Source organism: Podarcis gaigeae (assembly GCF_964106915.1).
Source record: "Podarcis gaigeae genome assembly, chromosome: 1".
Lineage (NCBI taxonomy): Eukaryota > Metazoa > Chordata > Lepidosauria > Squamata > Lacertidae > Podarcis > Podarcis gaigeae.
The window spans coordinates 85,524,904-85,540,699 of NC_139678.1; the positions used below are offsets into that span (position 1 = coordinate 85,524,904).

Below are 15,796 nucleotides of genomic sequence, written 5' to 3' on the forward strand. Positions count from 1 at the left end.
CTTTTCTGCTGTGTCTAGTTATGGGCAAAGGGGCCCCTGCCACCCAAACAGCTAGTTGCCACTCTTACACATTGATAATCTTAAAACAGTGGCTGGAGAAAGGGTAATAGTATCAAACTAGTAGTATTTAAGACCATGGAAATAAAGCCAGTCTGTGCCCACCTACTCCCTAAGAAATTGGGCTTAAAATCAGTGCAACGTGTTTTGGAGGAAACATGTTTCCCACTGCACCCATCAAGCCGTGTTTGTTTCAAAAGATCTAGGCATAAATAACAGTAGATAAAAGTGGCTGTTGGAACCCAGAAGAGTAGTGTTTCAGGGTGCTCCAAAAAATGTATTGTTTTATAAAAGCCCCTCTCACGTTTTCACCCAGGGTCAGGTATGGATCAATGGTTTCAATCTGGGCCGGTTCTGGCCAGTTCGTGGACCGCAGCAAACTCTCTATGTGCCTGGCTCATTCCTCAGTGGCTCAGCCATCAACACTCTCGTCGTTCTTGAACTGCAGGAAGCCCCAGATAATCCCAAAGTGCTTTTTGTTTCCCGCCCCCTTCTCAATGTTACCTACAACTACACCCACAAAGACAGGAAGTGAGAGGAATTACTGTCCAGCTACGAAGTTGCTGAGATCTGCACGTGTTACTCCAAGGGGAAGACTGAAACCATCACAATGTAGGAGGCAAATGAATAGAGGGCACTGTCAGATGAAGGTTCTGTGCTTTTAAAGAGTAGCCCAGGCAAAAAAACAAAACTAGAAACAGATTGTAAGTATTCAAAACCGTTCAGCGGAGTATCCTTCACAGCTGCTGCTGTATAGGGCACATTACCATGGACAGACTCTTGGTGCCTTAATATGGTGTTTTAGGTACTGGACCTTGGATTAAATATTCATACACCTACCACAGTTCTGCATTGTAGTTTATTCATTCACAATACTTTGAGAGGCTGGGGCAGGGGGAAGAGAAAGGTATGGGGAAAGGCAAATAAGAATGGCTCCAGTTGGAAGCTGCCCAAACAATGCAATGAAAATAGTGGTGGCGGCCATCCAAGGGGTGGCAGAGATTGATGACATGGCACAACAATACCCCCAACCTCTATGCGACATTAGAAGCAAAGGGAGAAATTCTCTGCACCACCTTAAAAAGGACATTTGTTGTATCTTGACTCATAAGCCTTCTTGTATAACTTGTTTTGCAGTAACTTTTAGAGACATAGTCAGGGCTAGAGACTTAACATTGGTATACTTGGAGCTAGCAAAGAAACCAGTGTCTCACCCTCTTCTCTCCAGTCTCTAAAAGGAACCTGTACTCCTTTCCTCATGGAAAGCAGTCTTCCAATGCCTCCTCCAACCCCATCTCCCATACATAAAATCTTGCTTCTAGTGTAAAAAGGAAGAAAAAGACCTTTTAGAGGTGTCATTTCTCAGCCAGTAAGGTACTAGCTGCCCAGGTTGGCCTCCTCTGGAGTACACGGAAGCAGCTAATATGTTTTTGCTGCACTTCCTCATCTAAGTGACAGCAGTCATAGACTAGATTTTTTATTTCCATTCAGATTCTAGGTAGTAGATCATTAAGGCCCAAATTTAAAAAACCCTAGCTAGGACAGGGCAGCATTTGCTTGTCGATGAGTTCGCAGACAGTTCGTGGAGCAGAAGGAGAAGTCAAGGTAATGGAAGGGAATGCGGCCCAGTAGCGACTCTCCACATAGCCAACAGCGCCTATAGAAACCAAAGAGACAGCATGAGCTTGGAGTCATTGTAGTTGGAGATCATGCCAAAAAGGAACACACCACTCACCCACCTTACCTGGTATTGGTAAGAGTTGCACTGGAGTCTTTTAGTTGGGAAGCAAGTCTCCTCTCAGCCGCCAACGCACGCTAAGAAGCAATACACACATACTATTAGGAACAACAACAAAGAACTGTCCCCCAGGGTCTATAGGGAGAAGTGTCTTCATCCCATTGTACAAAATCCTATGTAAAACAAGCTGTTCACTTAGGAGGATGTGCAAGGATGTTCCACAGCTGGGTCAAAATATAAACGCAATCTGCTTGTATGTCACATACCAAGTCCAGAGTTAGCCATGTTCCTTTTATTTAAGGGAGCTTGTGGAAACTAAAAACTAAACAGATTTCACCAGAGATCTTCCTAACAGGAGGGCGTAAGTATTTTAGTAAAATACAGCAGAAATGCCGTATGATATTTAAGTCCATCAGAATAACACACATGGTTTACAGAGCAGGAACAGACTAGCAGGTTCCAAATTCCTTTCTCAAGGTAACTTTGGCTGTATAGCAAAGACTCAAGAAGTAGGACAGATCTGTGAGTTATTCTTTATCTCAGGAGGCCTTTCTTAAATATAGGTCATGTCCATGGAAAAGACAGAGATGCCTATCTAGATTCAGGACATATCCCAGCATGACAACATTAAGCAAATCTTCAAGATCCTCATTACATTCTAAAACAAAAAAACCCATTCTGGTTGTCTTGCACAGATGGGTTCAGAAATGGCAACAAAAACACTCCAAAGTGGCCGATGTTGCCTGGTTCAGGATAAACAGTATAATAAGTCTTATCAAGTGTCTTTCTCAGAAGATGCTAGAACTAGAAGGATATCCACACCAACAGGGATGACCCAATATAACCAACTGTCAGGATAAGGAAAGGAAACAGCAAAATCTTTTCTTTACATGAAACCACAGCTTCTCTCAGACAACATTGGTCAAGCGAGCTCTCTGTGATCAGCACAGCAGATGATGCCACGTATCATATCAGAAAGCTTGTAGCACCAGAAGTGATGCCATTATCTGTTAAGCCGCCTTTTCTTCCTTGAGTCACCTGAGTCTTAGGCTCTCACCTTCTCACGATCACTCAGCAGGGCAAAGCACCGTTTCTCATCCTCTTCTTGCTCAAGCAGCTGCTGTGCCTCTCGTTTCTCTTTCTCACGCTGCTTCCGCTGGGCCTTTTGTGCTTGGCGGCGTTCTGCCTGTCTGGCTTCCATTTCTGCCGTCAGGGGTCCAGGCACCTGCAATTACACAGTAGATGTGGATCCAGCAGAAAAGGACCCAGTCCCGGCAGCAAGTAGCCAGAAGAGGTCTTGAAAGGGGTTCAAGTCTCCCTTTGTTCTGTGTATGCTGCTGTCCTACTACATCTCTGGATGCAAAATCCCTAGACACCATCGAAATTCATTTCCTTCCCATCTCTGCTCACTCCAATAGCATATTTAAAGCTGGGAGATTTAAACAAACACACACAAAAATCCTTCATACACATACTCAAAGGTATCTTCTACTTAAATTAATGCCTGCTTGAGCGAGCATTTGATTAAGAGAAATCCAGGATGCCTTTTGCACTGAGTGTGAGATTCCAGAGAGATATGCAAAGGATGGGTACGGGTGGCAGGGTCTAAAAGAGCCCCCCACCCCAAATAGTTAAGTTATGTGGGAATTAGTGGAAGGAAGGCAAAAAGGACTCTGGAATTCTTCTTATCAAGCCTTCCCTTCTTAAACTGCAAGCTGTGCAACTCAAAAACTGTCCAAGGTCAGTAACATACAAGAACAGATAAGGAGTCTTCTGTGGGCAGCTGGCTTGGCCCAGAATGATCAACTTGCACTTGCCTTCTATTTATTCACAAGTGTAAGCGCCCACACTAGACACTTTCCAATTCCTCATACATGCACCCAGAGCATTCTTCATACATGCATCCACCCACCTGAGCCCGGTCGTAGTCATATTTCTCAGGCTGTTCACCCCTGAACCTTCGGAATTCATTACGAGTTTGTTTATTGGCAGAAACACAGTATGGAGGCTGTTCCTGTCTGTCCCTGGGGAGGAAACACAATGTAACTTTAGGTCCAGATCTGTGACCTACACCACAGTTAGGCTGCCATATGTCCAGATTTCCCCAGAAATTACTGGGATTTCAAAGGGGGAATTGACGTCCAGGGGGAATTTCCAGAAGGCAGCACTTTGTCCTGGATCTTAGGCAAGTCAATCAAAAATTCACTTTTGGGGGGTCTTTTGGGGTGCTCTGGTTTTTACTTTTGGAAATATGGCAACCCTAACCACTGTAGAAGATGACACTGCTGGGAAATGGAAGCAGCATGTGCCACATCACTTTTGTTGCTTCTACAACTGGGTACTGGAAGTGAGAGAGAAGCCCAAACCATCCCAGGCTATGAACAGATTTGAAATTTGTCCCAGAGAGTGGAATGTCCTCCAGCTTCCTATGCTTGCATAGGTACTTGGACAAAGTGGCCCTCAAGTGTTCTGGCCCTTTGAGAACAACTAATTCTCAATACCTCTGAAAGACCTGGGCTCAGACTTAATGTGTAACTGAGTCAAGGACAGCTGACACTCAAGAGGAGCAGCTTGAATTTCATGGGGTCAGCAGTTCTGACTCAAAGAGCAGAAGTGCAACTCAAGAACCAAGTATTAGGACTCTAGGCATCAATATAGTCTTCTCAAGCTAGGCATTACCTAAGGGATGGGTCAGCCCCCATCTCCAACAGCAGCCGCACAACTGTACTCCTTCCAGCTGCTGCCGCCACATGCAAAAGGGTCCAGCCACTCTCATCCAGGGGTGAGTTGAGCAATTGCTGTGGGGTGATACCATTGCAGTCATCTGCTTTATCTGCTGTGCTATTATCTCTCTCCAGAAGATGCTGTAGTGCCTTCAGGTCTCCCATCTTACACGCTGTGAACAAGGCATCTTGTAACGATGTGCTAAGACCTAGAGGAAGGAAGAGTCTCACATTAACCATGAAATATCCATGTTACCTATAAGGGTAAACAGAATGTCAAGTCTTGGTTTTGCCACTCCCTTAACCAGCACAGGCTTCCAACCTACAATAATGGCCCAAATGGCAAGTTGTTGTAGAACCCCTTATTATAAAACGGAGTGGGGAAGTGCAGATCTTGCTGACGCTCACACAACCACCCCCAAACTCACCATCATATTTCAGACAATTCTGGGTCTTGGGTGACTCCTCTGTTTTGGGCAACAAAGCCTTGGGCTCTTTCACACCTCCTGAAGTCTCAGTGGAGGACTCTGCTTCAAAAGAAAGAACATGCAAGGTGTTGTTTCCTGTCCAGTTCATTTTAGTCTATCAGTACCATTCTGATCCCTGTCTAGTGAGCACTGTAACTTTGTCTAGAATGACCCAGAAATGCATGAATGATGGATTCAGATGAACTAACCAGAATGCAGGACCCATGTTCTAAATGCCCACCCCTCTCTCCTAACTTGCTCCAAGTGTCACTAACATCATGGCCAATAGGATGCAGCATGAGGAGAGCAGTCCCAGAGAACCATCACAGTTTTGTGATGCTGATACTGTTCCACACAAACAGAAAGACAGGAGAACTGCGGTTCCCTTTTTCTGCTTGGGAACAGCCGATCATCAACGACACTGCTCTGACTCCAAAGCTGCAGCAGCAGCTCCTGCTTTTAACCTTAAGACTAGAGATGGATGCAGTCCAACCTATAACATTGAGATGATGCAGATTTAGAAGGGGTAATTTAGAAGGGTGGTTTAAAAGAGCCTTCATTTGCACTCTCTTAAATCTTTGGAACCATCTCAGCTGACACTGACTTCTCTGGGTCTGCGGTGGCTCCTCTTCAGCCACACAAGTCATCCCATGAAAGGCAGGTAGTATAATGAAATCCAGCACACCTATCAGATTTCACTTTAAAGCCCCAGTCCTCATGAGTAAAGAAAGCAGAACAAAGATGTGAAAGCACTGCCTTCCAGAAAGTAGAAGAGGGTGGACTCTCTTGCGGGAAGTACAAAACTGATTTCCCCATAATGCAATGCCCCCTCCTCCCCAACTCTGTCTACAGGAATCCTATGTGTTCTATTTTATCATGTTGGTTGCCATTCTTCTATTGCACATTTTTAACCTAGAACAGATTACCTAACAGAGACAGCGGTGCTTCGATCAGGCAAGATGTTGCCATTTCTGCAAATGCTGAATGCAGTTTGTCCCAGAGGTTTGCTTTAATGGAATATCCAATGCTTGCACAACTTTCTTCTCAAACGGACTGTATTTCAGTTTCTGGGTTCTAGCTCCTGACTTTCTGTGAACTAAGGTCCCTCTAGATTATGGCCCAGGGCCATCATGGCTTTCTTATCCTGGGAGCCTGCATCTTGATAGGAAGCAGCTGCCAAACTGGAGGGCTCTGGTCAGTGTCTCTCAAGGCAGGCAAATCATTTAGCCATTCTAGAAAGAGAATGCACCCACTATCTGTACTAATAATAGGTCCATTACCTCAGCCACCTACCCATCAATGTTTTTTGTTTCTTCCTTCTCTTCTTGCGATTTAATTTTGGTTCCGCTTCAAATTCTCGGAGTTCCAGTGTACTCAGTGTCTGCTCCACCAACTCCAGCTGCTGCAGACTTTTCTCCTCCTCCTCCTCCTCTGGCTTTGCTGCAGAGACTGTAAGAAAACGGTATCATGGTTAAGTCTTTCCTTCTCCGCTTCTGATGAACAAAGTAGGGATCATTCAATGAACTTGAGGATTGGGGTATGGAAGGTGATCCAAATCGGCCTATCAGTCCTCCCTCAGCTGAACTGCAGCCACTGTTAGATCACATCCTACACATTAGCAGCCACCATTGCGATTTCAGCATTTTCCTGCCTGCAACCCTCTTTCAAGGACTCTCCATAAAACCATTTCCCAGTGGAGGCAGAATCCCCCGCTTCACTGCTTTCAGCAGCCCATAGTGGTCTTTCCACCCAATAGCCTAGGTGATTATGATGGTAAAAAGTGAACAAAGCATCTGCAGTGGATGAAGTATTGCTACAAGGGCAAGGATGGCAAGGCTCTCCAACTCACTAGTGTCTTGACTCTGTGAAGATGCTTCATCCAAAGGGAGGACCTTTTTCCAGCTCTTCCGAGGGGAGGACATCAAATCTGCCACTGCTGTGTCTTTGCCTGCCAAAAGAGTCAGAATGGTGTTTTCTAGGATGAAAATCCTCTTAGTTCCATACCCTCCACTCCCACTCCTAATGGCAGGTTTCTAGATAGACAATTCACAGTGGCCCAATTCCAGCAAGAGCAAAGGAGATCAAAGAAGCAAACAAGGTCAGAATAGAGATATGGGAGGGAAATGACACACACACTCCAATACTCCACCCCATCCCTGGACCTCCATATCTCTAGGCGAGAACCAAGATTATAGTCAGAAACAGTATACACAAAGACTTTGGAGCATCATTTCAAGTACTTGGGGACTAAAAGCTGTGCTCACCATACACTTGCAGACTGCTCAGAACCCCATGCACCCGTTGCACCTCATGGAAGGTGGCTCTCCGGGTGCTGAAAGGAATGCCCCGGATACGGGGATCATCTCGCTGAAGAGGGCCATTTTTGCTGCCAAAAAACCGAGCTCGGTTGGTGCGAGGGGCACGAAGGAAGATACACTCTGCTCCTTGCAAATGCCCTGTCCAGCTGGCCAACAACTCCTGAATATCCTGCAGGAAAAGAAAAGTATAACAGGTAGGCCCATCGTTGTCGCCTTTAGTGCAGCCGAAGTAACCACAATGAAGGCTGAGTTGCATAGGGTCTGAATGTAACCACTGCTCACCTATTTCCAAGAGATCCCCAGTGCCACTTATAAATAAAATACATCATTTCAAAAGAGAGAATGCAGAAACAGTCTGAATTGTATGGAAGAGCTTCATTTCTCAATATGGAATCTGCAGCAAGAAGGGATTACACAGAGATACCCAGTGCAATGCCTTCTAGATGTGGTTGGACTCCAACTGCCATCAGCCCCAGCCAACAGGGCCAATGGTCAAGGATGATGGGACTCAATTGTTGGACTGCATCTGGAAGACACAACATTGCCTGCCCTGGTATACATCATTGGGACTAGAACAGTCTGTCCTCCTCTTCTGTCACTGTTTTGATGCACAGACTACTGACAAGAACTGACATAGACTTGCAGTAAAAGTCAACTGCATCTTTCCTTTGTGAAGGCCGAACAGCTTACTCAAACAGCAAAGCTCTCAAATAGCCATCGCCTTTCCATTTTGTGGGTTCACCCTTGGTTCTACTAGGGTCCGCACTCACCTTGAGCAAGGCAGCCTCATTGTAGCGCCGCAGTGTGGCCCCAGCTGATTTTGGCATAGACCCTTGAGCATCTCTCACTCCTTGGGCTGTCCCTCGGCGAGCTCGCACTGTATACCGATGGAACGTCTTATGCTCCAGCACCTCATTTCTGGGAAGAAAGTGACGGTAAGCCTACAGCAAAGACCGACATTCAGAATCATCATCTTAGCATGAATGTCTTCACTAGGAACCAAGTCTAGCCAGGTTTTATCCATACCAGAAATATGGAACCTGAGGCCTTCTAGATGTTGCTGGACTCCAACCACAACTGGTCCCAACTGGAATGGCCAATGGTCAGGGATGATGGGGATCTGTAGCCCGACACTATTCAGAGGGCCACAGGTTCCCCACGCTTTTGTAGGCAATATTGAGATGGATGGATCAGATGTCTTCGTTCGTGTTAGGCTGAAGTGGCTTAGGAAAGGATGAAGACCTTTTATCTCACATCCTCAAGCTCTCAAAATAGGCTGCTTCATATTGCATGCATCCATGAAGACCTCAAGTTTCTCCAGGGAGGAGGTGCTGGTGAGTCAGTATTGAGTGGAGACTGTTTTTGCACACACACATTATGTGGTTGCTCTTGGCTGAATTTGCTTTGCCTCATCATGATTATGCTTTGCGTCCACTTCTAGCCTTCCTGCCTGATAAACTCCTTGAATCTGGGGGATGGAGAACCTGTGGCCCTGCAGATGATGTTGGACTACAGCTCCAACATCCACCTGAGCATTGGTCATGTTGGCTGGGGATGATGGGAGTTGGAATCCAACATCAGGAGGGCCACAGGTTCCTCATCTGATTTGCACCTTGAATGGGGTCCAGCAGATTACAGATATAAAGCACTCTACATTCCCCACCCACCCAATCTCTCTCTTCATGAACTTCCAGGAAACTGCTTAGTGGAGACCATGAGATGAGCATTAATGCTGGCCTGGAAGCACATGTGGGATCGTAGTTTATCAGCCTTCTGACACAGTCACACTCTTAAGGCACCTGTTACAGCTCGCAAGTTGACCCGCATGATAGACATCCCCCCTCTGCGTTCTTACCCCTTAAAGACAGCTCCTGCAAAGTGTCCCCCGCCAGCCATTAGGATCACCCAGGAGGTTCCTGAGCTCTGTCTCTGAAGGGATGCCACTAGCTCTTCAGGCTCCTCCACACTGCCCTGGATGGACAAAAGACCCCTTCAGTTAGCGAGAAGTTACTGACTGTGCAATGAGAGCAGCTTTCTGCCCGGCCGTTAAATAGGGATGTGCAGGGTGTTAGCTGGTCCCAAACAGACAAAAGGATTTCAAGAGATGTTCCCTTCCCACAGAGTTTTGGAAGTGGGGGAAATGCTTCTTTCATCCTGCAGAAATTCAGGTTTCTTCTAGGAAAGCATCAGTTACAAAACAGAAAGCATAGCAGAAAGCATTTTTTAAAAGGGAAATTCCCTTATTCCGAATAGGATTCCTCGCAAGAAAAGGGAAAAGTTGACAGTTATGAGAAAAAGTAATATCAGGAAAGCAAAATGGGCCAGCTTGATGTTAAAAATTAATGGGCAAGGAAAAGTCAGTCAGGTGACTAGAGGAACTGTGCAGGACTTAAGAGAGAAACCCACACATTTATGGCAACAAGCCAACACAGTCCCAACTGGCTGAAATTATAACACCTGCTTGGGAGGAAGAGTTTGCAATTAAAGCAAGATAGGTGGGAAAATTAAGACCAACCACTTTTATGCTTATTGCAACAGACACTAGACTTCCTTTAAAACCTGGCCACGGCATTATCCTCTTGGTGTGTGTGTGTTCGTGATAGGCATTCATCATTTGGTGACAGACAGCTGGTAACTAAAACAGGAAGAGACCAAAAGCCAGAAAAGGAATGAGGTCCAGTAGGCTCTTTGTGACATGCCTTCATAGTGTTTAGCACACAGCGATAGACTGAGATGAGCTGGCCTTGGGCATTTCTGAACAGAACCCGCTGGGAGCGTCGACATGGAGAGGGGCTCCGATGACTGCCTTCACTGTTGGGTGGTTCAGATTCATTGTCCAAGTCAGAGTCACTGGAATCTGACCCAGAGATGCTGGAGACATCACCTGTGGACCAAGGCAGTAACAGAAAAGAAAATCACACAGTCAAGAAGGAAGTGCATCATGTAACGGATTCCAGAGATCCTATTTCTGGAATTTTATATCTGAAACTCCTGCCCACAAGGCAGAAAGACAGAGCATTCTCATGCAAAGAAGACAGTCTGGACTGGTAAAGCTGGAAAATTCTCTATTTAAGACAGCTCAGGACCACAGCAGGGAGGAAATATATGTGTGGATCTAGACGACTGAGCTCCTTTGGACATACATTTGACTAATGGAGTATGTTGTCATAGCTAGAGTAAAACCAAAGGGGTCATTATAGTAATGAACATTGAAATGAACTAGCATCCAATGCTGGATGAGATTGAGTCTAAAGCACCCATCTGAGACTGATTCCACCCAGTCTGTTAATGAATGGCTGTGAAACTGGATGCTTGGAATCTTTGTTATGAGCAAAGGCAAAATGGAGCTCATTAGGACCATCAGAGCTCTTGAGTAGTATTCATAGAATAATAAATTGTAGAGTTGAAAGGGACACCAAGGGTCATCTAGTCCAACCCGCCTCAATGGAGGACTCTCAGCTATTGAACCCGTATCATGTGCCTCTCACCTGCTTGAGTCTTTGCCTCAAATTCTTCAGCTGTGAGCATGCGGTGACCCAGGAGCCGCTGCTTTAGGTTGAAACGATGCCAATCTAGTCGATAATGCTCAGTCTGCACAGGAAAAGAAAGGGACAGTGGGAGAGCCAACATAGGCCACAGTAGTAACTGGTTCAGTGTTTGGCATCTATATCTCGGGCTACATAGGGCAGGCAAAAGCACCCCTTTGCAATGATCCTGAAATACCGAGTGCTTAATTAAGGACATAAAACAGTATCTGGGTCAGTCCAATATGGAAGTTGCATATCAGTTATTACTATGAGTATAGGGACTACAGTTCCCATCATACAAAATCCTATTTTTGTTGTGATGTGGGGGACTTGAAGTCTTAGGAACATAAGAGCAGCCCTGATAGATTGGACAAAAGGTTCATCTTAGTCCAGCATTCTGCTCTCACAGGGGCTCATTAGATACAGCAACTCTCTCCCCAGTTGTGATTCTCAGTAATTGGTATTCAGACATATTGCCTCCGATAATAGAGGCAGAACATAGCCATTAAGACTGGGTGTCATTGATAGCCTTATTCTCTATTACAGGGGTGGGGATTCTTCAAACTATGGGTCTAATTGGATCCACGAGGCTGTTTTCTTTAACATGCCCACTTCCAAACCTCACTTCATATGTGACATGAGATTTGGGGCAGGTAAGCAGATGCTTACAAAAGAACAATTGGTAGCTTAAAGTGAGCGCTTGATTGTCCCTTTGCAAGCGAGGCTTGCTGACAATTCTGAGCAGCACTGTTAATAAGCATCTTTGAAGGCATACTTTGACTGACAGCGCACCTTAAAAAAGCCTTGCAGCAAGTCCCTTTGAAGTCCTTTGCGGGTGCAATTTGAATCCAAACTGCACCTGCAAACAGACAGCAAAGAAGCTTGCTAAAGCCACAGATTAGCTGCCTAGCAGTTACAGCTTGGTTAAAGAAATTGGCCTAAGGATCTGGCCTGCAGACTAGATCCAGTTCCCCACCCCTACGTTTGTCTAACCCTTTTTAAGGGCAACCAAGCTTGTGGCCCTCACTACATCCCAGGAGAAAAAATTACATAGTTATAACTATATGAAGAAGTCCTTTTGTCTGCCCTGAATCTTTCATCAATCAGCTTTATTAGATGATTCAGAGTTCTAATATTACTTTTTTAATTTATATTTTTATACTTTGACATTCAAAAAAGCAAAAATGCCAAAAGAGAGAGAGGGGAGAAAGACTGTGTTATATCAATGAGAAACAATTTTATGAACAAAATTATCCATCACTTTTTCATTCAGTACTCAATAAACAAGGGTCATCTCTTGATAAAACAATGTTGCAAGCTGTTACTTATAACTTTCATTTTATATATTAACTGTGGGAGTAATTCAACACTGGTTGTTCTGTCAGTGCAAACATTTCAGCTTTGAAGTCCCAACGACCAGCTGATAAATGGGACTTCAGGGTGCAGTGCATGGGATCAAACTACACAACACTTTGAAGCCCTGATGATCAACTGATTGTTGGAACTTTAAAGCACTATATCACCAGTCATTGTGAGGTGATTGAAAGTAGAGGTGGCTCCACCCACCTGTCAAATTTGGCCAGTGCAGAGGGTAGGGTAGGTTAATTTGGGGAGGGGTGTTATTGGGTTGTTGTTGTTGTTGTTTTTAATTATGTAGGTTGTGTTTTTATATTGTGATTTTATCCTGTGAACCGTCCTGAGACCTGCAGGTATAGGGCGGTATACAAATTGAATAAATAATAGTAGTAGTAGCAGTAGTAATAGAGATAAGGATCTGGCCCACTGGCCATATCCAGATTCATGCCCTTGATCTACTGGATACAGTATTTCATCTGAGGACAAGAGACAAATGGATTTTTGCACCATCCTGTTCCCACAGAAAGCATTGTTCAAAAACATTCAGCAACACCCACCTGCTCCTCTCTATTGTCAAAGGCTTTTGAGCAGGCAGAGCAGTACATCCTGTCTGACACCTCTAAGATCCTACTAGGTCGATCTGGTCCCTTAGTCACTGTAGTGTACAGAATGAAAATGAACGCAGTTACTGGCAGAAATACAGTTATGTATGAAGGAATGTAAATCTTTGTTTAACACAGCTCAAATGTATAACACCTCAGCGAATTCTGAGGGGCTTAAGAATGTGAAAATCCTGATACAGAAGGCTGCAAATCTTAAACATTAGAATGAAAACCAAAAAAAGGAATTGAGAAATATTGTGTGTGAGAGAATATCACTAACACCTCAATAGGAAGAATCCTGGATGGAATACACAAACAGCCCCAGTATTTAGTTTAAACACAACTGGTTTTAACTAATTGACAAAGATGCAAAATTACTAAAGCGGCACACTGATGATGTCATAAAGTGACACACTAACAAACACAAAAGGAAACCATGGTTTCTCATTACATGAATAAGCCACAGAAAGCCTTCAGCTTCCTCTTTTTGTGGTCATGAGGATAAAATCAGAAGCATTTGATTCCCATTTTAAACTAAAAGTTTTCCAAGATGTTTGAGCTTCGGGAATTGTTGCTTGGTTACCAAGAACAAGCCAAGATCAAACTGTGGTTTCAAATCTTTATGTGTTTTCACCAACCATAGTTTTAAACTCATGAGTCATGAACTCCGCAAACCTGGTGAACCCTTGACCAGAACCCTTTTCCAGATATATGGCCCTTTAAAAGCAGTACCTGAAATGGCCACCGATGTGACATCTCCTGATGATTCAGTTACAAGGCAAAGTCCATTCATTAAAGCTGCATTCTGAGCTGCATCAAACACAGACAAGGTCTCAGCAGGCTGCATGATCTGAGGGAGAAAGAGAGAGAAAATCAGCAAGCTTTTTTGGAAAGGGACCCTTCACTCCTACAGTTAACAACACATCCAGCTGTTATATCTCTATATTCAATAAGGAGTTATGAAAAATCTCCTTTGTCCTCAAGGGACAAACACAAAAAAACAGCCCCCACCTCCCAGGGCTGGATTTCTGTGTCTGTAACACACAGAAAGTATAATTTTTACAATACGTGTAGCTTTCTCCTATTTCTCCTATTGACAATGAAGATGCACCCTTCATTCTCCTTTCTATGGGCAGCAATTCATATGATTCCAAGTCTATACCAGATATGACATACAGTGGTACCTCGGGTTAAGTACTTAATTCGTTCTGGAGGTCCGTTCTTAACCTGAAACTGTTCTTAACCTGAAGCACCACTTTAGCTAATGGGGCCTCCTGCTGCCGCCGTAGCATGATTTCTGTTCTCATCCTGAAGCAAAGTTCTTAACCCGAGGTAATATTTCTGGGTTAGTGGAGTCTGTAACCTGAAGCGTATGTAACCTGAGTTACCACTGTATAGGCTAAAGGCTTCTATTCCTTATTATAAATACATGGTAGGGCAGCAAGCGGGTTGTTTTGTAAGCAGCTTTGAGGATATGTGTGTGTCTGTTTAAGCAATCAAGCAATGAATACATTTTATGAAATATATAAAACAAAACAAGCACAACCCTAAATCTGCCCGTTTTAGGTCAAGTCAATTATTCTTGGAGATACCTTTTCTCCTCAGGTTCATGAAAGTGCACCTGCATACATGGTTACCTGGGAAGAACATTTTGTGGATAGTGTCACTGATGTCCCTTCTAAATCAGGGCTGACTATTCTATTACTGTATTGAGGCCCCACTCCTTTCATATTTTAATATCTTTTGGCCCTGGTACAACACTGAAATAAGAAGTTGCTGGGGCAGAAATAATCAATTTTATTTTACAACAGCATAAGATACTAAGCTCTGGGATCAGATGACCAGCACACAGTTGCTCTCAAACTTTCTGTGTCCCAACTAGTGTCCAAAAGATCCAAAATCTCTTGGTGCCTCTATGATATGTCTCAATTTCCTAGTGGTGCTTGCAACAGATATTATTACAGTATTAAAAGTCTTTAACGGTTAGTCAAGAGTTGGAAAGAGTTAGTCTGAAAAGCTGTGTGTCTTGGAGAATTGTGCAGTAGTTCACTCACAATTGCACTGAGGTGCAACTGTGCATTAAAAATAATGACCAGATCAAGGAAGGTCAGTAAATGAAGGCTACGTCAACTGTTTCAGACTGACCAAAGGTGAAGGTGGGGCAGAAAGGTCACCAAACCAGTTGTGCTGGCTACAGAACACAGTCCCAGGGTCAAGTATAAGAAGATAACATCATTTGTCTACACTGCAAGCAGCAACATAACAACAGAGCAAGAGACAGCGGAAAAAACTTCTCACAAGTCATAATAGAGACACAGAAACCACAGGACAAAACAGGCTAGCTATTATTATTATTTTAATTACTTAAGGCTAGCTATTGAGTCATAAGGATTACACATGCACAAGAAGTTACAGCAAAGGAGGAAAAGGCTAGTGCGGGTGGGGGCCGACATGTGTCAAGAAAATCAATCGCCTGAATCTACTAGTCTTTAACTGGTGGATCTGGACCTGCAAGTGAGCACGTCCAGGGTATTTCCCCCCCCCCTCGGAAAAAAATAAAATCCTTTGACAGGCTATTAAAGTATTCCAAGAATTCTTTGAGATAAGTACAGTATTAGTCCTGAGAGCAGAGCCACCATTCACTGCCAGGGGTTCATATGACGGGGTGAACCATTGTTCAGGCGCCGTTTCTGTTAGAAAAAACCCGTGTCAGCTCCCGCGTTCAGCAGGGCTGGCGGAGAAATGCAGCGGGGAAGATGCCAAGAGAGATAAGCCGCGCGACCCCGAGTGTTTCAGGAGGCCCCGGGGATGCTGTCGGAACAGGGGGCGCTTACCACTCTCCGGGCTGGAAAGCACACGAGGCGCCCCTGCTCCTCTCGCGGCGGACCTTCGCCCTCTGGCACACGTCACTTCCGTTTGTCAAGGACCCCGCCCCCTCCCGCCGGAGACAATCCTTTCCCCGCCCCGCCTCCTCCTCTTCCCCCCCCACCGCAGCTTTCCCATTGGCC

General features: G+C 44.7%; 2 protein-coding genes across 8 annotated transcripts in view; one reads left to right on the plus strand and one right to left on the minus strand.

Moving 5' to 3' along the window:
• The window catches only part of GLB1L (galactosidase beta 1 like), a 14,360-nt gene extending 13,459 nt beyond the window's left edge, over positions 1-901 (plus strand). For all 5 annotated transcript variants that reach the window (XM_083698604.1, XM_083698601.1, XM_083698600.1 and 2 more), the window contains one exon: positions 374-901. In XM_083698604.1, coding sequence (XP_083554730.1) covers positions 374-592 — 219 coding nt within the window. In that variant the 3' untranslated portion in view covers positions 593-901. The remainder of the gene's footprint in view (positions 1-373) is intronic.
• ANKZF1 (ankyrin repeat and zinc finger peptidyl tRNA hydrolase 1) lies at positions 899-15,725 on the minus strand. 3 transcript variants are annotated; one of them, XM_083754790.1, is made up of 16 exons: positions 15,623-15,725; positions 13,521-13,638; positions 12,744-12,841; positions 10,792-10,894; positions 10,003-10,187; positions 9,159-9,274; positions 8,074-8,221; positions 7,250-7,472; positions 6,835-6,933; positions 6,279-6,434; positions 4,947-5,045; positions 4,475-4,727; positions 3,708-3,819; positions 2,853-3,020; positions 1,802-1,872; positions 899-1,714 (listed from the first exon to the last, which is right to left on the minus strand). In XM_083754790.1, the coding sequence occupies exons 2-16, from the start codon at positions 13,633-13,635 to the stop codon at positions 1,594-1,596; spliced, it is 2,067 nt and encodes a 688-aa protein (XP_083610916.1). In that variant the 5' UTR covers positions 13,636-13,638; positions 15,623-15,725; the 3' UTR covers positions 899-1,593. The 3 variants fall into 3 exon arrangements, with proteins under 3 accessions (XP_083610916.1, XP_083610917.1, XP_083610915.1); XM_083754791.1 differs by having other exon boundaries at positions 1,481-1,714; positions 4,947-5,048; positions 6,279-6,425; XM_083754789.1 differs by having other exon boundaries at positions 1,481-1,714; positions 4,947-5,048.
• Positions 15,726-15,796: the final 71 nt, after the last annotated feature.